The following is a 23927-nucleotide window of genomic DNA, read 5'->3' on the forward strand; positions in this document are numbered from 1 at the left end:
ATACTTGAGAAATGGTTGAGAAGAATTATGGGAGAAAAGATTGGTGAAGAACAAGCTGGATTCAGGCCAAATTGAGGCTGTCAGGATCAGATCTTCACTTTAGGACAAATAGTCGAGAAAGCATGGGAATATAACAAAGATCTGTATTTAAGTTTTGTCGATTTGGAAAAGGCATATGACAAGGTGCCAAGAGAGATGCTATTCAATACGCTGCAGTTATATGGTGTCGATGGGACATTATATCAAGCAATACTTAGTCTTCATTTGAGTTGGTCAGCAGTTAGAATTGAAGGAAGCACAGGAAGATGGTTTAATGTTAAATCTGGTGTGAGACAAGGATGTACATTATCCCCTCTGTTATTCATTATCTATATGGATCAAGTTATGAAGGAAGGAAGGTGGTATTAAACATGATATCAGAATTGGAGATGATGTTAATGTATGTTCTTTGCTTTATGCGGATGATGTTATACTTCTAAATAAATCCGCTACAAGTTTGCAAGATTCATTGACTAAATTGAATAAATGTTGTAATAGATGTATTATGAAGGTCAGCAATAAAAACACAAAGACAATGAAAATAAGTAGAATCGTTGAAAATGTCAACTGTGTGTTGTGAATGAAGAGCCTGTGGAACAAGTAAAACATTTCAGCTACTTAGGCACGATTTTTAGTGAAGATGGTGAATTAAATATGGAAATAGACAACAGAATCAACAAAGCTGGTATGGTAGGAAGTCAATTGAATAAATTCATATGGAATAAGAGAGAAATTAGTCAGAACACTAAATTAACTATATACAAGACAGTGTTCAAACCAGTTTTAACTTATGGATCTTAGAGCTGGGTCAGAAGTAAAACACTTGACCAAAGACTAGAGACCGCAGATATGAGAGTCCTGAGAAAGATTAGAGGCGTGAACAGATGGCATCAATGGCAATATCATATTAAAAACGAGGATATTAGGAAAGAACTTGACATTGTTAGCATCCAGGAATGCGTTAGCAGAGCTAATCTCAGGTGGTATGGTCATTAAACAGAATGTGTGAGGAAAGATTAGCAAAGCAAGTGTTCTCTGCCATGTTGGCAGGAAAATGACCCAGGGGAAGACCAAGATATAGGTGGATTGATACGGTACAAAGTGCCTTAGATGATGGAAATATGAGATCTGATAATGTTGGAGTCTTGACAAGTAACAGACTGATTTGAAGGAAAATTGTAGATAGTAAGTTAGTAATGATGTAAATTTTTCATGTAGTACTATCATATCCTGTACACCCCTTGAGGGTATATGTCAGGAATTTGATGATGATGATATTATCTACTCCTGCTGCCTTTCCACATTTCAGGCTTTTGATGGCTTTTTCTACTTCAAGTATGGATATGTATTACTGACTGCATGCCTGGTCAGTGTTTTTTACCACTGTACTGTCATCACTGCTTGTTTCATTTAGCTATTTTTTGAAGTAATTACTCCATACTCTCTCCCTCCATGTGAATTTGTGCACATTTTTATGTTGGAACATTGTGTTAGTAATAACCAGTCCATGTCCTGAGCAGAAATCCAACAGATATTTGCCATTATTATTAACTTTACTCTTTTCTCCAAATTTTCCCAAAATATTTTTGCATGTCTGACAATCATTTCTTATTCTGACCATGTGGAAAGGCTTATGTGTTCGTCACACATGTTGATTAGATTTTAACGGTGTAGATGCGAACACAGATTGATAAGAAAATAACTGTTTATTAACTTAAATACTAATATTTCACTGGTATTATATCCAGCATCTCCAGATCATGCAAAGAAATTTGTTACAGTAGTGAGACAATTGCAATCCTGTGTAACAGTGAGAGTAGTATGATAGTATGAGTATTTGTAGTGTACAACACAAAGACTCAAGTGGTAATTTGGCATCATCTAAATTTATAAAAACAAAAAACAGATATTAATTTGGTCATAGAATGACTGTCTCCCAAATCTTTGGTAGATTTATACAGCCATACTTGATGAGGTTTTGGAGTATGCTATAAGGCTTCTGTTGGTTCCAGGAACCCTCTCTGATTTGTAAAAGCTTCTGTGCAGTACTTTTTTTTTTTTTTTTTTTTCAATTGATCCTGTGTGCTGGGGTATCCAAAGCATGGTTTGCTAGACCCTACTTTCCATAGTGAAAGTGTGCCAGGTTTTTTTTTTTTGTTCACTGAGGCAGATGGTCACAGTTCTTCCTGTCTGTCCATAGTAGGCTCGATGACATGAACAGGGCACTTCATAGACTTTTGGATATGATAAAGGAGAGAATTTGTCCTTAGGTGAACGGATGAGAGTTGCCAAATTCACATAAGGTGAAATTGGCAACTTGGTTAATATTGGTTAAATACAGTGTGTAGTTGGTGTTTATTAAACAACCTAGATATCTTTTCAGATATGCCTTTAACGTATGGGATGGTGATAGTTTTGTGGTCTTCTGTGATAGATAGTGGGGGAGATATTTGGGGAGCATTTAGTATTTTATCTGTCTAATGGGGATTATAGCTATTGGTCAGGAAGGTGTGATGCAGGTGATCAAGTTCAGCAATGGGAGCAATGTCATTGGAACAAATTGCTCTAGCTCTATGGGTTAGTGCTTTTAAGATACCTTATTGTTGAGAAGGGTGATGGTGTGATTGTTTGTGTAAATATCTCCCTGTATGTGTGGGTTTTCTATAAACCGAGAATGATAAGAAACCTTCTGGAAGACATGTGATAAGTGTGTCCAGGAAGGGCAGTCAGTCATTGGCTTCTAGTTCCATTGTAAAGTGTATTTTAGGGTGTTGGCTATTTAGATGCACTAAAAATGTATTCAATGTGTCTGGGCCATGTGGCCAAATATCAAACACATCATCAACATAGCATAGCCAGAGACTAGGTTTGAGAGTGGCTGTGTTGATAGCTAGCTTTTCCAGATGTTCTATGTAGAAGTTGGCTAAGGGAGGAGAAAGGTGGGGGGGGGGGGGGATTCCCATTGCTGTCCCATCTAATTGTTTGTATATTTTCCCTTTCAGTGTAAAATAACCTGCCTGTACTGTGAATTTAAATAGCTGAAATATATCAGGGGGGAATTGCGAATTTAGTAAGTTAAGAGTTTCAGTTAATTGTACGTTCTTGAATAATTAGGTGATATCAAAACTCACCATTAAGTCTGAACTTTTTAAGTTGTGGTTTTCTAAAATACTTTTTAGGTGTTTAGAATATTTAACAAAAGAGGGAGAATTGTTTGTGCAAGTGGCTAGTAGTTTGGCTAAATGTTTTGCAAGTTTATATGTGGGACTGTTTATATTATCTACAATAGGGCATAAAGGTGTACCTTGTTTGTGAATTTTTAGAGCTCGATATATCCTGGGTTTTTAACGTGGAGGGGGTTTCAGTTTGTTGACTTTCATTTGGCCAGGAAGTGACTTTGTTCAAATCCACAGTACAGGCATGTTATTTTACATGGAAAGGGAAAATATACAAACAATTAGATGGGACAGCTATGGGATTCCCCCCCCCACCTTTCTCCTCCCTTAGCCAACTTCTACATAGAACATCTGGAAAAGCTAGCTATCAACACAGCCACTCTCAAACCTAGTCTCTGGCTATGCTATGTTGATGATGTGTTTGATATTTGGCCACATGGCTCAGACACATTGAATACATTTTTAGTGCATCTAAATAGCCAGCACCCTAAAATCCATATGGAAGCCAATGACTGTCTGCCCTTCCTGGACACACTTATTACACATCTTCCAGAAGGTTCCTTATCATTCTTGGTTTACAGAAAACCCACACATACAGGGAGATATTTACACAAACAATCACACCATCACCCTTCTCAACAATAAGGTATCTTAAAAGCACTAACCCATAGAGCTAGAGCAATCTGTTCCAATGACATCACTCTCACTGCTGAACTTTCTCACCTGCATCACACCTTCCTGACCAATGGCTATAATCCCCATAAGATAGATAAAATGCTAAATGCTCCCCAAAATTCTCCCCCACTATATACCACAGAAGACCACACCAAAACTATCACCATCCCATACATTAAAGGCACATCTGAAAAGATATCTAGTGTGCTTGACAAACACCAACTACGCACTGTATTTAAACCTTATGTGAAATTGGCTACTCTCATCCATTCACCTAAGGACAAATTCTCTCCTTTATCACATCCAGGAGTCTATGAAGTGTCCTGTTCATGTCATTGAGCCTACTATGGACAGATAGGAAGAAATGTGGATATCTGCCTCAGTGAACAAAAAAAAATATATCCGGCACTTTTGCTATGGCAAGTCGGGTCTGACAGACCATGTTTTGGATATCCCTGCACACACGATCAATTGGAAAAAAAACAAAAGTACTGCACAGAAACTTTTACAAGTCAGAGAGGTTGTTCCTGGAATCAACAGCAGCCTTGAAGCATACTCCAAACCTCAACAAGTATGGCAGTACAATTTATCTACCAAAGATTTGGGAGACAGTCATCCTAAGACCAAATTAATGTTGTTTTTATTATTATTATTATTATTGCATCACACCTCCAGGGAGTCCAAAGACTCATCGAGGGAGGGCATCTACTCTACAACCCTTCGTCTCACTACTCCACCAACCTTCATTATCTCACACCAACGCCATATTCTCCGACTACCACCACTAGTACTTTCACAGACAATCATAACATCCATGCCCACGGCGGGATTCGAACCTGCAGCCTTCTGGCTGGAGAGTGGATACGCTAACCAGATGGCACCTAATTAAGACTTTAGTCTTTGTGTTGCACGCCACAATTACTCATACTAGTCTCACTGTTACACCGGACTGTGGTTGTCTTGCTGCTGTAACAAACTTTGTTTGTATGCCCCGAAGATGCTGGATATAATACGAAATATTAGTATTTAAGTTAATAGTTAATTTCTTATCAATCTGTGTTCGCATCTATACTGTTAAAATCAAATTAACATTTCTTACTCTGCTATTTAGATCATCAAGAAAGACCAACTTTTTCATTGTGTCAGTTGCTTTCTCTAAAGCCTCAAAAAATTTCTCCACTTCTACCTTAGTAGAACTTTCTGTGGGACCATAGGCACAAATAAGTCTCATTGTCCAGTTCCCTATTCTCATATTTGCCCACATCACTCTACTTGAGACTGCCTACCATTCAAGAAGATTAGCCTCATATTTAGTGTTGAATACTATGGCTACTCCGTCTTTTCCTTTGATTGTCATTCCTTGAATATAACATTTTGTGTACAAAGTTTTTTACCTTGGGTATATATTATGGTACACATACCAAGCAATTTTATAAGCTAGGTTTTTAATCCTTTTTCCCAAGTAAGCAAACAGACAAGTAAAGCTCTGTATTACTTCATCTGTGGCATTTTTTAGGTCTGGCTTCCACTGACGAGACCTCAATAAAAGTCGAAACTGGTATAGGTAGTGACTACCTTAATGCATAGCATCATACACTTCTGCAAGGAAACGTGCCTTGCATTAGGGGGGAAATTCTAAAGAAAGTGATCAAAATCTTACTCCACCTTTGCAACGAGTTGCCTAGTGTTGCACTTCACTTACTTGTCTGTTTGCCTTACTTGGGAAAAAGGATTAAAAACCTAGCTTATAAAATTGCTTGGTATCTGTAACATAACATTTTGTATTTATTGCTCATAAAGATGTCACCAGTTTTTGCCTTTTTTGTTTCAGTTACCCCTATTATGTCAATCTGGTACTTATCCAATTCCTCAGCTAGCTCTATTTCTTTGCCATTCAGGCTTCTTATGTTGATAGTACCAATCTTGGACTCTGATGTTGAAATGGGGTGTGTTTTAGGATTTCCAGTATCTGACATTTCGCTGTTCACCCTGGTTCCCTGGCGAAAACAATGGTGGCCTTGTTGAACCGAGCAACACTCCAGCCGGCATGAAATTCTGCCATGCTGTACCATCATTTGTATTTTGGTTTAAGCCAATAAGAATACAATTTGATTGGCTAAATCCCAAATTTCCAGCTTCTCCTCGTTCATTTATTATCCAGGTATATACCTAACAGGATGCACTACGAGAAGGTGAAGATTGGACATTAGGTCAGAAGCTCTGGTCTGTTCTCCGCATTCCTTTAAAGGCTATGTGGAGGTCTCCTCTCAGTTATATAGCTTTGACCCTTAAGCACCCCTTTGAGCCTTAAGAACAATACTTCATGAGAAAAAAAACTGAAGTAATATATAATTAATATATATAAGTAATAATACCTTCCCTATGTGAAGTACCAGGCTGTAATTTTTCTGGTGTAACCTTTGCTTTTTTGATGAAAATGTCCATTGTGCTTTGCTTATTCCTCTTCTTATTTTTCTCATAAATTTCTTTATAGCAAGCAAGTGCATCATGTACTTTTCTTTCTACTAATAAGTAGCATTCAACATTCAAGTCCATGTCTTCAGCCATTTCGAGAACATTGCTAATTGAAGAGAACATTTCTGCAAGACCCTTCACTGTGAATTGTTTAACTACCTCTTTTTGTTTTTCTTTTCCCTCTTCCTTTTCTCATTCTTCCTCTTTTGCAACACATTGTTCCTCCAGTTCGACCATTTCTTCGTTGGTAAACTCTTCAGGGGAACTTTCTATGAGTTTAATTATGTCATCATCATTCACTTCAAGATTCAGATTATTTGCTAGGCCAACTATTTCTTCACTCAATTTACAAAGGTCTTCATTTTTTTCAAAACTTCCATCATGCACAAACCTTTTTACTGTCTTTTTCTATATGCTACTCATACATTGAGAGGTCACGTCCCAAGCCGCAACAATATTTTGAATAGCATAATAAACATTGAATGCTTTCCAGAAATATATGCGAGTCTGATAATTTCCTTCAATGGCAGAAATGGTTTGTGAAAAAGTTCTCTGTAGATAATAAGCCTTTAAAACTGCAAGAACTCTTTGATCCATCAGTTTGATCAATGAAGTAGTGTTTGGAGGAAGAAACATGACTTGATCTTGGAGTGAAGATCACTGATGTAAGGTAGATCACCTGGAACATTATCTAGAATTAATGAAATTTTAAATTCTACATTTTCTTTCACACAATAGCTTTCCATTTCACTCGCATAACAGTTGATTAAGGCAATCAAACAATTTTTGAGTCATCCACGACTTCATATTGCTCTGATAATGAACTAGAAGAGTATGCTTCCTAATGTTTTTGAAGGCTTATGGATTCTCACCGTGCCATATCACAAATGGTTTCAGTTTATATCAGCCACATTACCCCCTAAAAGAATCGTAATATGGTCATTAGCTTTGAAACCAGGCATAGATTTTAACTTTTTGTGGATGAATATCTGCTTCATCATTTTTTTTTACAAAACAAGGGGGTCTCATCCATATTAAATATTTGCTGTGGCAAATAATTTTCCTCCGTAATAATTTTATCCAATTTCTCCACAAATTCCTTGGCAGTTTGTGGAGAAATTGGATAACATCTCAACTTCTCATCGGCACTTGCAGATTCACCATATGTTTTCACATTATGCAGCACAAAACTCTGCTTGAATCTCATGAACCAACTGGAAGAAGCATTGAATTTGTAGTCGGAATCAGGCCGTGCTTTCTGCTTCAGAATGTTAAAGTGACTTAGTGCCCTAGCAGTTATGAACATAGTGCTAAGGGTATGTGCTTTTGGTTCAGCTCCTCTATCCATGATGCAAGTAGATTTTCCATATCTCCAATAGGACCTTGTCATTGCTTCATCACTATCGTTGATTAATGGAAACGGATCCTTTCATAGTCTCTACGATTTTATCCTTATTTTTCAAAATGGTCGTTAGTGCAGAATGAGACCATCATAAGTCATGTGCGATCACATTGATGGGCAAGAGGTGTTTAGGGAGTTGAGTAAACTAGATGTAAATAAGGCTGTGGGACTTGATAATATATCACCGCGTATTCTGAAGGAATGTGCCAGAGAGTTGACACCTCCCTTGACATATTTTTTTAATACGAGTCTTGCACTTGGTCAAGTTCCTAAGGAGTGGAAGTAGGGCAAGATTGTGCCACTTCATAAAGGAGGTGATCGAACTCAAGCATCAAACTATAGGCCTATCTGTGTGTCAGGTGTTGTGGTTAAGTGGTTGGAGAAGCTTGTGAGAACTAGGATCCAGAGTTGGGTTGACAACAATGGTATTATCTTTGATGGACAGCATGGATTTGCTAAAGGGAGATCATGTTTTAGTAATCTACTTACTTATTACAATAACGTGACTGCTTCCTTGGACAGAGGAGAAGGATACTCAGTAATATACTTGGATTTCACAAAGGCTTTTGATGGAATACCTCATGATAAGTTGACAGCCAAACTAGAGCAGATGGTGTTGGATATTAGATTAGTGCATTGGATTGGAGACTGGCTATCTGATAGGTATCAACAAGTTGTTAATGGGGGTGCAATATCCAAGAAAAGGAAAGTCACTAGTGGAGTGCCTCAGGGATCTGTTTTAGGGCCATTACTATTTAACTTGTACATTAATGATATTGGCGAAGATTTGGATGGAGATATTCAGTTGTTTGCAGATGATGCAAAGTTGGGATGAACCATAAAGAGTAGTGAAGATGTTGTGGCCTTGCAAGAAGACTTGAATAAATTGAGTGATTGGGCAAGCAAATGGGGATGTGAGTTCAATGTTGCAAAATGTAAGGTTTTAAAATTTGGAAAACAAAGATGGGATGCAGAATTTATGCTTGGTGAGAATATATTGTTGGAGGTAGAGGAAATAAGAGATCTGGGGGTGATAGTGGATAAGGATCTAAAATTTAGGGGACACATCACCAAAATTGTGAAGACAACACAAAGACTTCTGGGAATGATGCAGAGGACACTGACGTGTAGAAGTAGGGAGATTCTTGTTCCATTGTATAAAGCTTTGATTAGGCCACACATGGACTATTGTGCTCAGATTTGGTCACCTGGTTTTCAGAAGGATGAAGAGATGTTGGAAAGGGTCCAAAGGCGACTGACTAAGGTAGTTTCTGACCTATGGAATGTCGAGTATGAGGAAAGATTGAAAAGATGTAATTTGCAGAGTCTAGTGGAGAGAAGGAAGAGGGGAGATATGATAGAGACCTACAAGTTCGTAAGGGGTTGTTATAGGATCAATGGTGGAGAAGTTCTACAGAGAATAGTGGGAGATCAGGGGAGAACCAGAGGTCATCCATGGAAACTGTATAAAGAGGGTGTGAGTAGGGGAGTGAGAGGCAGGTTTTTTTTGTGCAGATTTGTGAATGATTGGAATGCCTTGCCTGAGAGTGTGGTGTCTGCAAGGAGTTTGAATGTGTTTAAGACGCAGTATGATGAGATGTGTGTGAGATAAAAGGACCTCCTAGATGAGTCTTTGACTCCATGAGGTCTTGTTTAATAATAATAATAATAATAATAATAATAAAGAGGTACTTCAGATATTCAGCAATATGCTAAATCTCAGCATCTGTGGAATTATAGGAGATATTGGCCCACATATGAGCAAGTGTGAAGGAATTGGCATTGAAATGACTTATGCTGTTTAACTTAAATCTCAGTTCTCGTAATCGTTCCAGTGGAGTGGAGTGGAAGATTCGCAAAATAGTTCCATTGCACAAAGATTGTTCCAATTTAGAAGTGGTGAATTATAGACCAATCAATATCAAGAGAATAGTAGTGGTAAATAATATTATTATCCTAAGACCCTATGGAGTCACTCATCATAGAGGTCCCTTTTCTCATACACAGAGCTCATTATACTGTGCCTTGAACACATTCAAATTCTCTGCAGATACTATGCTGTCTGGTAGTGTATTATAATCATTCACAACTCTCCATGAAGGAAAAACTGCTTCTCACTCTCTCTTGCTCACACCTCCTTATACAACTTCCAGGGATTACCTCTTGTTCTCCCCCAATCTCTTACCATTTATTGAGAAACTTCTTCAGTGTTAATCCTATAACAACCCCTTACCAACTTGCACATCTCTATCACATAACCAGTCTTTCTCCTATGCACTAGACTGCAAATTGCATTGTTTCAACATTTCAGAGATCAAACTATTTTGTTCGATTGCCTCTGCATCCTCTGCAACATTTCTTCATCCTTTTGAAAACCAGGTGACCATACTAGGGTGGTCTGAAAAGTTCTCAGCCTGACAATGAAAACACAAATTTATAATTTCAAAATTATTTTTATTTTTCAACATAATCTCCCTCGAGACTAATACATTTATTCCAGCGATGCTCCAGTGCCGTTATTCGTTCCTGTAGTGGTTCTCAATAAGATGTGCAAAATATCCCTCTACAGCTGCAAACACCTCTTGATTCAAATGAAAATGCTGACCAGTGAGGAAAGTTTTAGTTTTGGGAAGAGATAGAAGTCAGAGGGAGCTAAATCTGGGGAATAGGGTGGATGTACCAACAATTCATAGTGCTGATCATTTAATTCCCCATTGCCAAAACACTTTTGTGGACAGGTGCATTGTTCTGATAAAATATGATTTTTTTTCTTCTGCAAACTGGGTCTTTTCTCATGAATTTTTTTGTCTAGTCTGGTTAAAAGATCGGAATATTTCCTGGTTATTGTCAAAATGCCTTTAGCATCCTCAAACACCGATGCCATGACCTTTCCTGCAAATGGAACCGACTTTGTCTTCTTTGGCACTGAACAACCGACTTCTCTCCACTGTTTTGACTGCTGTTTGGATTCTGGTGTGTAATGGCGAACCCAAGTCTTATCCATAGTAAAAAATAAAAAAATCAGTTTTATTCTTGTTAAAATGCTCCAAGCACTGCTCAGAGATTTTCATGCGAGTGCGTTTTTAATCTGCTGTGAGTAAGCGCAGTGCCCATCTTGCTCAAGATTTTTCATTTGCAATTTTTCATGCAAAATATATCCTACACATTCTTTTGAAATGCCTATAGTCTCAACAATTTCATACATTTTGACTGCCAGTCATCCAATACCATATCGTGCACTTGATCAATGATTTCTGGTGTTGTTACACTTGTTGGACATGGATCATCTTCAAAGCTGGTATGGCCACATTTAAACTCAGCAGCCCATTTCTTAATTGTCAAAAATGAAGAAGAGTGCCCATAAACTTTTATGAACTTTGAATGAATTTCTTTTGGCATTAAACCTTCTTTTTACAAAGAATTTTATAACCACACGATGCTCAATTTTATCCATTTCAAGGGATGCAGATAACACTTTTGCTTCAGACAGCTGTATAAAACAAACTACTTAATAGAATGACTTGCAATTTCACATGGATGCTTATGACAGATGTACCAAATTAGAAAAAAAAAACCTTTGCAATAGTGTTGCCATCTATGGTTGAGGCCGAGAACTTTTCAGACCACTCTCGTATGTGTGCACAGTAGTCAATATGTGGCCTAATCAGAGCCTTTTACAATGGAATCAGAATCTCTCTTCTTCTATAAGTCAGTGTCCTCCTGATCATTGCCAGAATTCAATGTGTTCTCCTCACAATTTGGCAATATGTCTTATAATTGTTAGATCCTTATCCACCATCACTGAAGTTCTCTGATTTCCTCCACCTCGAACAGTATATCCCCAGCAAGAGTAAATTCTACATCCCATCTTTGGTTTATTATTATTATTATTATTATTATTATTCAGACCTCCATGGAGTCAAAAGACTCATCGAGGGGAGGTACTTCCTAAGAACATAAAGTCTATAATACCACTTCATAAACTCATTGACCGTTCTCGCTCTCACCACTCCATCAGGCAATGCATTCCACTGTTCAACCACCCTCCATGCAAAGAAACCACTTCTCACCCTCTTGCTCACAGTTTCCTTCTGTAACTTCCAGGGATGCCCTCTTGTCATCACTCCTTCCCACTGCTCAACCAAGCGAGAGAACTCCCCAGTGTCAACCCTGTAACCACCTCTCAACAGTTTGAAAGTCTCGATCATATCACCTCTCCTTCTTCTATCCACCAAACTCTGCAGTCCACATTCCCTCAGCCAATCCTCATAACCAAAATTGTACAGTCCTGAAACCATCTTTGTCATCTGCCTTTGTACCCTTTCCACAGTTAATTTATCCCTTTCAGATCCTGGAGACCAAATCTGAGAACAATAGTCTAAGTGTGGTCTGATCAGAGACTTATACAATGGAATGATAACCCTTTTATCTCTGCAGGTCAGTCTCCTTCTCATAATTACAGCAATCACCACCTTTTCAATATGTCCCCTAAATTTCAGGTTTCTATCAATCATCAACCTCAGATCTCTTGTCTCCCCTACTTCCTCCAGAATAGCTCCTCCCATAGAGTATGCAGCATCCCATCGATGTTTCCCAAACCTCAAGACCTTACATTTTGCTGCATTAAACCGACACCCCCATTCATTGCTCATTTATCTAGCTTATTCAAATCCTCTTGCAGGGCTACCACATATGCACTATTACTAATAATCCTTCCCAGCTTCACATCATCAGCAAACAACTGAATATCCCCTTGCAATCCACTGGCAATGTCACTGATATAAAGGTTAAACAATATAGGTCCTAGTACCGAGCCCTGTGGAACCCTACTTGTAACCCTCTTCCTCCTTGAAACTGCTTCACCATACACAACTCTCTGATACCTATCAGACAGCCAATCCTGAATCCAGTTGACCAATCTGACATCCAGACCCATGTGCTGCAACTTAAATATCAGCTTATCATGTGGCACCCTGTCAAATGCCTTCGCTAAGTCTAAGAAAATTGCACTATATGCCTTTCCCTCATCTAATGTTCTTGTAACTTTATTATAAAAGGCTAGCATATTGCTAAAACAAGAGTGCCCCTTCACAAATCCATGTTGACTCTCACAGATAACATTACCCTCAACTGCCCAATGCTGTATACGGTCCCTCACTACTTTCTCCAAGATCTTGACAACTACTGATGACACATGAACTGCCCTATAATTAGACACTTCCAGTCTGTTACCACCCTTATGCAGTAGTGGTAACTATCTTACCTTCCTTCTATTCCCTGGGCACCTTTCCCACAGCCAGACTTTCATTGAAAAGCCAGGTTAAAGGCACTGTCAGTTCCCTAGCACATTCTATCAAAACTTGTGGTGAAATACCATCCAGTCCCAAAGCTTTTCTGACATCCAGAGTACTCAGTATCTGAAACACACTCTCCTCCTGTACCTCCAAACCTCGAACCTGCCCTACCCCTCTAGCATTAAAACTGACTCCTCTAGGATGAAATACTCCAATAAAGTGTTCATTGAACAATTCCACTATGTCCTCTGCATCAGTCACTATTCCCATTTTTATCCCACAGTATCATTCTTCAACAGTCATTTCTCCTCTTACTGGCCACATAGCTAAAAAATTCCCTAGGATTTTCTTTGGATCTTAGGGCCAATCTCCTCTCATATTCCAGTTTCGCTTTCCTTACCACATTAGTCACTCTTCTGGCCTGTGTCTTATATTCTTCATGCATCTTCTTTTCACCTGTCTCCTTATATTTCTTCAACCTCTTTTTTGCATGCAATTCCTGTTTAATATTGTTTGTCATCCACTTTACTCCAAATTGTGTCCTCTTCTTCACTGGTGGTATACAACTTACCATTGCTGCCAACAAATATTCTTTCACAATTTCCCATGCACTAATGATATCCCGGCCTTCCAATTCCTACCTCCATGAAACTATCCCAAGTTGACGTCTAAGACTATTATAATCACCTGGTTTATAATTCCATATAAGTTCCCGTCTCTTTGATACTCCTGCATGTCTATTCATCGAAGTCAGAACCATATGGTCACTCTCTCTAACTGGTGGGAGAGATGTCATCTCAATTATTATCAACTCTTCTGATGCTATAACCAAATCCAAAACTCTTGAACCTCTTGTTCCCTCTGTTATATGTTGCCTAAGACATTTGTCCCTCAAGAATTCTAGAAATTCCATTCCCCTATTGCTATATGCATCTTCCTCTCTCCAATTTATACTACTGTAGTTAAAATCTCCCATAACAATCATTCTTCTTGCACTTTTCCAAAATTTAAAAGTATGCATTTTGCAACGTTGAACTAGTATCCTCACACCCATGCCCATTCAGTCAGTCTATTTACTTCTTCTTGTAAGACATCTGCTCTGTCCTCATAGTTTGTCCCAACTTTCCATCATCTGCAAACAGCTATATAATCTCATTCAAATCTTCTCCAATGTCATTACCATACAGGCTAAACAGCGATGGATATAATAGACCCCTGAGGCACACTAGTTACTTTCTTCTTCTTCTGGATGTTGCTCCCCCATCCACAACTTGATACCTATCAGACAGCCAATCTCCAATCCAGTGCACTAGTCTAATATCCACCCATGTGCTCTAGTTTGAAAACTCTCATACAGTAATCTATCAAAAGCCTTTGCAAAGTCTAAGTATAATACTACTGTGTTAACATTTCCCACATCCAATGGTGCTGTCACCTTATTGTAATAATTAAGTAGATTACTAAAACATGACCTCTGTTTAGCAAATCCATGCTATCCATAGATAATACAAAGATAATTACCAACCTCTTCAACACTTTAACCGCAACATCTGACACACGGATTGGCATATAATTTCCTTTGTAGAGTGGTACAATCTTGCCTTCCTTCCACTCTTTTGGAACTTTACCCAATATAAGATTCCTATTAAGCAAATATGTCAAGGCAATATGTTAACTTCCAGCATATTCCTTCAAAATACTAGGCGATATATCAAGTTTAATTTCCTATATACCACTTCTTCATTCAGTCTCTCCTCATCACTACTGCTCTCAAACTCTCCATAATGTTACTTTCACAAGGATGAAAGACCATTATGAACTGCTGATTAAATATCTCAACTATATCCTCTGCAGAGCCAATGATGTGATTATTATTGTAGCTGATGAACATATACGAAAGAATAGCAAGAATCATAATCCATGAGAAGGAAGGTGAGTAGCAGCGTACCACAGGCTCTGCTTGAACAACTGCTATTTAACTTAATGATATATATAGGAAGTGAGTTGAAGGGAAATATTCAATTATTTGGTGACAATGCAAAATTGGACAACATAATAGTGAATGAAAGAAATGTAGGAAGCTTGTAGAATGATTTTAAATAGACTAATGTGCAGGCAAAGGATAATGCACTTTAATGTGTTTAATGATGCAGTTTAATGTGGAAAAGTATGAGTTTTATATTCTGTGATCCTTTGTTTGTTGAGATGTTTAATAGATATTGCATGGAGTCTGAAGACTCACGATGAGACTTCAGACTCCACTGTACAATAATAATTATGATTATTATAATACAATAAATAATAATAATAATAATAATTTTGACCTCCATGGAGTCATAAGAATCATCATGAGAGGTCACTAGTATTATAAGTAATATAAGTATTTTCATAACAATTAAGATACACTATAGTAAATTAAGTTTTGATGTGGTTATCTTTCAGCCGCACTGATATATCTCATATACTAATGACCATGATGAAGTAAGTATTCCTTGATGGCTTTATATCAGTATAAAGATTAAGATTTTTTTTATTGAATTATATCACTGGTTTAAACTCTTTGAAAAATATGAATAATCATTTATCTGATGTGAAAATAAGAAATTACTAGCTGTTATTTTGTTTGTTTTATAACATTCTAAAGGAAACATGCATCAATTGTTTATAAAAACAAGTCAGCCTCTGTCACAGCTGCATATGCAAGGGAAAAACACTATTAGTCTTTAAAAGAAACAGCAAAAATTGAACATTCAGTCTGGTTGGTAAATCTGGCAGTGTATCTGCTCTCCAATGAACAGGATGGGTAGTGAATTTCATCAGTTAGCTTGATCCCACCATCCTACTTGCTATATGAAGCAGCCTGAAAAAAAGTTCCATGTGTACTCTCTAGAGCAGAATTTCTTGATTACATTGCCCTTAAGCTACCCACAATACTAAAGTACTGTGTAAAAACATGATGTGCTATAAATTTTGTGGATGTATTTGCAGTAAAAAATTATTATTATTCAGGGCCCCCATGGAGTCGAAAGACTCATCGCAGGAGGTTCTTCCTAGGAAACACAACGTCTATCAAGACTCATTGCGGGAGGTCCCTCCTAGGAAACACAAAGTCACAGTAAGGCACCACAAAGTCTATCATACCATTCCTTAAACTCATTGATTGTTCTCGCTCTCACCACTATCAGGCAATGCATTCCACTGTTCAACCACCCTCCATGCAAAAAAGGAAAACAAAATTATATCAGTCCACCATGCTGACCTGATGGGTTGATATACCAAGCAAATAGTAACTCTGTTCCCCAAAGAACATATCTCACAATATCGTAGATATTTGTGAAAGCCTTTATGTGATAGACAACTTTTATTGCCTAGATCACCATCTACCTTATTGCAGACCTGAAGTGACCAAGAACTGTATAAGGTCTCCAGAGCAGAGCTCTATTAACTAAGCCTAAGCCAATCCATAGTACTAAAACTAAATACTTGACAGGTTTACAATGTTTTGTGGCTGGGATTCATATTGTACATTGTATGGATAGATATATTTGATAACTATATCAGTGAAAGTTTATGGTGAAGTTTACTTGTCAGAAGTTCATATTGACAGCAGTCTGATAATAATTAAAAAAAAAAAAAAAGAAAACCTATGAATCATATTTTAATTAATAGTCATGAACAATGGAGAACTTGTATTGGGAGATCTTTTTTATTTCATAAAATTTTTGCCCAAGTATTCAGAGTATCATCAGTCATAAGCATAAGTAATGAAACAAATATTTGACAATATGTGAATTGTACATAAATGACAGACATGGTCTCAAGTAAGGTCCAAATGGCATTTTTTTTTAATGAATTTTACATAAACTGTATATAACTATTGTCTAAAGACAGGATGAATGAAGAACAATTTCCCTTAAGGAAGATAGATGCCTTTAGTCCATTTCTGTGTCGACTGGGATGATGCAATAAATTTCTAAAAGAAAGCAGCTTTGTGTAGTACCTTAGTCTTCTTCCAAAGAATCCAGCGTTTGGTGAAGATGCTATGTTTAGCAAGTCAGATTGTTCCAACTCATGGAATCTGGTATAACCAAATTGTTCATGATGAACAGCTTCAGATCTGCCAGTCTGGCCAAAGTAAGATAGCTTGTGGGTATAAGCCTCTATCCCAGCATTTTATAAATAGACCAGAGGCAGAAGCTTATCTTTTGCAGAGCCTGTAAAAGAAGAAAGCTTATTAACTGAACAAAAAAAAAGTCATTAATCCAGCTAAGCTAAGTAGTTTTTGTATCATCTCAGAGATACCCTTGATATAAAGGATGGCAATACAGTGGATAACTTCCTGGGAGGCAGGAGACTGAAAAAAAAAATGTTAATGACATCCTTAACAAAGGACTTGGTGACGCCATTAGACAAGAAGATAATCTTAATAAAATTTATTTCCTGCATTGCCAGTTCTCTACTGAAGCATTGCTAATACATTGAAATATTGCAGTTGTGCCTTCTCGTACCTTGCAAGGGCTATCAGTTATAATATAATTCTACTTTTCTGCACTTCCACCTCTTTCCTGTCCAAATGGCACACTGCTGCAACACCACTTAAAGTTAACCTTCTGGTATAATTCTTCTACAACTCCTGCATAAAATGATCAAGCTAAATCTCCCCAATAGTTCTAGAAAGATTTTTTACTTGGTTACAAAGTAAATTATACAAGTAACTCTCGTATAACGCAGATGTTAGGTTCCACAGAAATGGCGCGTTATATAAATCGCTTTATGCAAGACTCAGATCACATACAAAAAGTAGGGTTATGTTCCGAAAGTTTTTTTTTAAAAAATAATAATAATAATAATAATAATATATATATATATATATATACACACACACACACACAGTAAAACCCCGAAGTTACGCAGTAGGCGGGACCAACACGTAAGTCGAATTCGCATAACTCAGGGTATAATTTTGCATGTAATTTATATATATACAAACATACAATTGGGATCAAAGGCTTACAAAAACACCTATATTTTTTAAGAAATTCGATGTTGATGGTTTCATAAAATCTAATAGATTCGTCTGACGGCATAATGTTTTTTTCTTGTCACGCAAAATTTCTTCATAGCAAGCTAATGATTTTTTTATTCCTTGCCTTGTGGCTACAATTCATTCCTCGTTAGAATCTATGTCCTCTAAAATCTGTACACCTTTCTTTTACGATTGTTCTTACTGTGGATTTCTGTAGATCGAACTTCTTTGCTAGCTCACAAATTTTCATTCCGCCATCAAAATCCTTAATAATGTGAGTTTTGTTTCCAAAGTCAATGTTTTTCTTTTCTTGCTAACTGTAGAAGAATCGGACTTGCTTCTTTTGGAACATTATTATTTTTTATGTGATAAAAATTTTTATCAAGAACATAACATTAAACAATTGCAAGGTTTGTAGACTATAAAAATCGTCTATGAATGGAGACCACACGAAACATCAGTGCTTGTTCACAGCATGTGTGACATTGGCGAATGCAGCCGGCACCTGAAAGATACAACTAGTTGTGAAGCGGGACGGGAATACATACATATGAGAAACTGTGTAACTCCGGATTCATGTAAGTTGGGGTATGACTGTATATAAACAATGATATATCCAACAAAAATATATTTTTATTTAATTCAGGTAATCATGTAAGTTAAGAAAACATAAACTTATAGTATAAAATTATAAAAATTACAAATTGTAATTAAGCTTCATTGCACATAATGCATAAATATTTTAGGAAAAATAAAATAGTGCATATTTTAATCTTTCATGGCACGAGGATTTGAGGATCGATTAATAAACATTGGTTTTGTCATGTAATCACCTGATGCATTACTACAAGATACTACAAGACAGCAGAGTAATTCTGTCTTAGGAAACTTTGAATCCAGGAGCTTATCTTCCATTTTTCGAAATGTAGGTGCGTTTTGACATTTTTTCACCCAATATAAACTGGATTCATCCGCATTGAACACCTGGTCTGCACTATAAATGTTTATAAACATTCAGAGCTTTTTGTTTAATAAGATTTCCATCCAGAGGAATTTTCATTTCAGTTCAATCTTCTGTCCAAATCATTAGAGATTTTTTCGTTTTTCTCATTGGAATATTACGTACAAGAGCAATGCGCTTTGCACTTACTGTTGACCCAGCAATAAACACCTTCTCGGATTTTATGTTCATTTTGTTTGATTGTTCGCATTGTTGATTCATTTAGATTCAAAGTCCTTGCAACAACTCCTGGTTTTTCTCCATTTTTCAACCGATCCATGATTTTAATTTTTTTTCTTCGAGATGAATTTTCTTTTCAATGTTGATTTTTCCCTTTCAATGCAGTTTGTGGTCATTACTACAAAAATATTTTTTTTTACATAAAAAAGCATTACATGTTGTATGTAACTCACGAGAAAATAAAGTGCTCAGCTTGAGATTAACACATTTATGATTTTTAATGCGCTTTCCTGGCAGAAAACGAAGACGATTTTCAACAATAAACACTTTATATGGTATACAATTGACATACATGCGTGTTGAAGGGTATTTCGCCTAATATAAATTCGCTACTTATAGCGCATTACTACAGGTGCGATACGGGCAGACAGAAATTTAACGAAGATAAAATTTAATTTTTAAGTCACACATTGAAAAATATATGAAAAGATAAAGGGTTACTACAATTTGTACATTGTTTCTTATCAAAACCGCATTGTAGAACTACTGCATTGAACAAGGGTTACTACAATTTCTAGACCGCGTTATATCGAAATTGCGTTGTATAAGTACCGCATTATACGAGGGCTACCTGTACTTAATGCAGAAATCAAATTTCCCATATGTAAGTAATAAAAAGATGTATCACCTTATTATTAAAATATTGTGGATTAAAAATAGTTGTAGAAAGATTTTTCACTTGATTACAAAGTACATTATGCTTGACAAGAAATTATATTCTTGATTAATCCCTTATGAAAAGTATAATTCTACTTGTATCGGTTGTAGATGGCAGTAGTATTGTTGTGGTAGCAGCAGCAGCAGTAGTAGTAGTTGTTGGATGATTAAGGAGGGAGATGGAGGGTTTTGTAGAGTGCCCTCCTGTAATGAGGCTTTGGACTCCTTGGAAGTGTCACATAATAATAATATATAGGCTATGCTACTTGTATAGACTAGGCTACTTGTATATATAAATTGGGAAATATATAATTTCTGCACTAATCCAATATTGCTGTTTAACCCAAACAAGACCTCAAAGGGACAACCAATCTGGAAAGTGATTCCTCCCCCCCCCTACATGATAAATAGTATTATACATGTCTGAAAGGAAGAGGGATTTCATTATTGTATATAAAAGCAATTAATGTGCAGTCATAAACTTCTATATACAGGTTGCCTAGTCATGAAGATACTTCACATGCAAACTGTTTGCTTACATTTGGATAAAGGATTAAAAATATAACTTTTGATTAAGTATAATTATTATTATTATTATTATTATTATTATTATTATTATTATTTGGGCATCCATGGAGACAAAAGACTCATCGTAGGAGGTCTTTCCTAAGAAACACAAAGTCTAGCAAGACTCGTCAAAGGGAGGTCCCCATAAGAAACACAAAGTCTATCATACCACTACTTAAACCCATTGACCGTTCTCTTGCTCACCACTCCATCAGGCAATGCGTTCCATGGTTCAACCACCCTCCATACAAAGAAACCACTCCTCACCCTCTTCCTCACAGTTTCCTTTCGTAACTTCCAGGGATGGCCTCTTGTCATCACTCCTTCCTGCTGTTCAACAAAGCGAAAGAACTCTCCAGCGTCAACCCTGTAACCACTTCACGACAGTTTAAAAGTCTCAATCATATCACCTCTCCTTCTTCTATCCACCAAACTCTGTAGTCCACATTCCCTCAGCCGATCCACATAACCAAAATTGTACAGTCCTGAAATCATCTTTGTTATCTGCCTTTGTACCCTTTCCACAGTTAATTTATCCTCTTCAAATCCTGGGGACCAAATCTGAGAACAATAGTCTAAGTGTGTTCTGATCAGAGACTTATACAACGGAATGATAACCCTTTTATCTATGCAGGTCAGCGTCCTTCTCATTATTGCAGCAATCCTCTGTGTTACCTTCACCACCTTTGCAATAATCCCCTAAATTTCAGGTTTCTATCAATCATCAATCCTAGATCTCTTGTCTCCCCTACTTCCTCCAGTATAACTCCTCCCATAGAGTATTCAGTGTCCTATTGATGTTTTCCAAACCTCAAGACCTTACATTTTGCTGCATTAAACCGAAACCCCCATTTTTATTAGTAATAGTGCAGATGCAGCAAATCCTCCTGCAAGAGGATTTGCTGCATCTGCACTATTACTAATAATCCTTCCCAGCTTTGCATCATCTGCAAACAACTGAACATCCCCCTGCATTCCACTGACAATGTCATTGATATAAAGGTTAAACAATATAGGTCCCAGTACTGAGCCCTGTGGGACCGCACTTATAACCCTCTGCCTCCTTGAAACTGCCCCACCATACACAACTCTCTGATACCTATCAGATAGCCAATCCTGAATCCACTTGACCAATCTGACATCCAGACCCATGTGCTGCAATTTAAATATCAGCTTATCATGTGGCCCCTGTCAAATGCCTTTGCTAAGTCTAAGAAGATGGCAATATATGCCTTTCCCTCATCTAATGTTCTTGTAACTTTATTATAAAACGCTAGCATATTGCTAAAACAAGAGCGCCCTTTCACAAATCCATGTTGACTCTCACAGATAACATTACCCTCATCTGCCCAATGTTGTATACGGTCCCTCACTACTTTCTCCAAGATCTTAACAACTACTGATGACACATGAACTGCCCTATAATTAGACACTTCCAGTCTGCCACTGCCCTTATGCAATGGCACTATCTTACCTTCCTTCTATTCCCTGGGCACCTTTGCCGAAGCCAGACTTTCATTGAAAAGCCAGGTTAAAGGCGCTGTCAGTTCCCTAGCACATTCTATCAAAACTCGTGGTGAAATACCATCCAGTCCCAAAGCTTTATTGACATCCAGAGTTCTCAGTAACTCTGGATGTCACCTGTACCGTAACTACTGTGAGACATGATGCATTTGTCCCAACTGCTCAACTTAAACACATGTGAACAATTTGTTCACATGTGTTTAAGAAGTTGCATCTACTTCTTAAACACATGTGAAAGTCCATTTATTGAGAGTTCTTTCAAAACTGCCTCTGCGGCTTTTTCACATGCTTTCTTGCTTTCGAAATTATTATTATTATTCAGGCCTCCATGGAGTCAAAAGACTCATCGTGGGAGGTCCTTCCTAAGAACATAAAGTCTGTCAAGATTCATCAAGAGGAGGTCCCCCCCCCAAGAAACACAAAGTCTATCATACCACTCCTTAAACTCATTGACCATTTTCGCCCTCACCACTCTATCAGGCAATGCATTCCACGGCTCAACCACCCGCCATGCAAAGAAACCACTTCTCACCCTCTTGCTCACAGTTTGCTTTCGTAACTTCCAGGGATGGCCTCTTGTCATCACTCCTTCGTGCTGTTCAACCAAGTGAAAGAACTCCCCAGTGTCACCCCCTGTAACCACCTCTCAACAGTTTAAAACTCTCAATCATATCACCTCTCCTTCTTCTATCCGCCAAACTCTGCAGTCCACATTCACTCAGCCGATTCTCATAACTATCCTTGTGCAGACCTGAAACCATCTTTGTCATCCGTCTTTGTATCCTTTCTGCAGTCAATTTATCCCCTTCAAATCCTGGAGACCAAATCTGAGAACAATAGTCTAAGTGTGTTCTGATCAGAGACTTATACAACAGAATGATAACCCTCTTATCTCTGCAGGTCATTGTCCTTCTCATAATTACAGCAATCCTCTGCGTTACCTTCACCACCTTTGCAATATGTCTCCTAAACTTTAGCTTTCTATCACTTATCAACCCCAGATCTCTTGTCTCCCCAACTTCCTCCAGAATAGCTCCTCCCATAGAGTATGCAGCATCCCATCGATGTTTCCCAAACCTCAAGACCTTACATTTTGCTGCATTAAACCGACACCCCCATTCATTGCTCATTTATCTAGCTTATTCAAATCCTCTTGCAGGGCTACCACATATGCACTATTACTAATAATCCTTCCCAGCTTCACATCATCAGCAAACAACTGAATATCCCCTTGCAATCCACTGGCAATGTCACTGATATAAAGGTTAAACAATATAGGTCCTAGTACCGAGCCCTGTGGAACCCTACTTGTAACCCTCTTCCTCCTTGAAACTGCTTCACCATACACAACTCTCTGATACCTATCAGACAGCCAATCCTGAATCCAGTTGACCAATCTGACATCCAGACCCATGTGCTGCAACTTAAATATCAGCTTATCATGTGGCACCCTGTTAAATGTCTTTGCTAAGTCTAAGAAAATTGCAGTATATGCCTTTCCCTCATCTAATGTTCTTGTAACTTTATTATAAAAGGCTAGCATATTGCTAAAACAAGAGCGTCCTTTCACAAATCCATGTTGACTCTCACAGATAACATTACCCTCATCTGCCCAATGCTGTATACGGTCCCTCACTACTTTCTCCAATATCTTAACAACTACTGATGACACGCAGACTGGTCTATAATTAGACACTTCCAGTCTGTTACCATCCTTATGCAATGGCACTATCTTACCTTCCTTCCATTCCCTGGGCACCTTTGCCGAAGCCAAACTTTCATTCAAAAGCCAGGTTAAAGGCGCTGACAGTTCCCTAGCACATTTTCTCAAAACTCGTAGTGAAATACCATC

At 37.7% G+C, this 23927-nt stretch overlaps 1 protein-coding gene across 2 annotated transcripts in view; it reads left to right on the forward strand.

Annotated features, from left to right (window-relative positions):
* LOC150095196 (uncharacterized protein ZK1073.1-like) overlaps positions 1-23927 on the forward strand; it is a 347623-nt gene that overhangs the window by 240049 nt on the left and 83647 nt on the right. For both annotated transcript variants that reach the window (XM_090410330.1, XM_090410331.1), the window contains exon 10: positions 15504-15542. In XM_090410330.1, the coding sequence (XP_090266456.1) occupies positions 15504-15542 (39 nt within the window). The remainder of the gene's footprint in view (positions 1-15503; positions 15543-23927) is intronic.

The sequence above is a fragment of the Typopeltis vanoorti genome, chromosome 20, assembly GCF_054136105.1.
Source record: "Typopeltis vanoorti isolate ZY-2024b chromosome 20, IOZ_Tvanoo_1.0, whole genome shotgun sequence".
In the NCBI taxonomy this organism is placed as follows: Eukaryota; Metazoa; Arthropoda; class Arachnida; order Uropygi; family Thelyphonidae; genus Typopeltis; species Typopeltis vanoorti.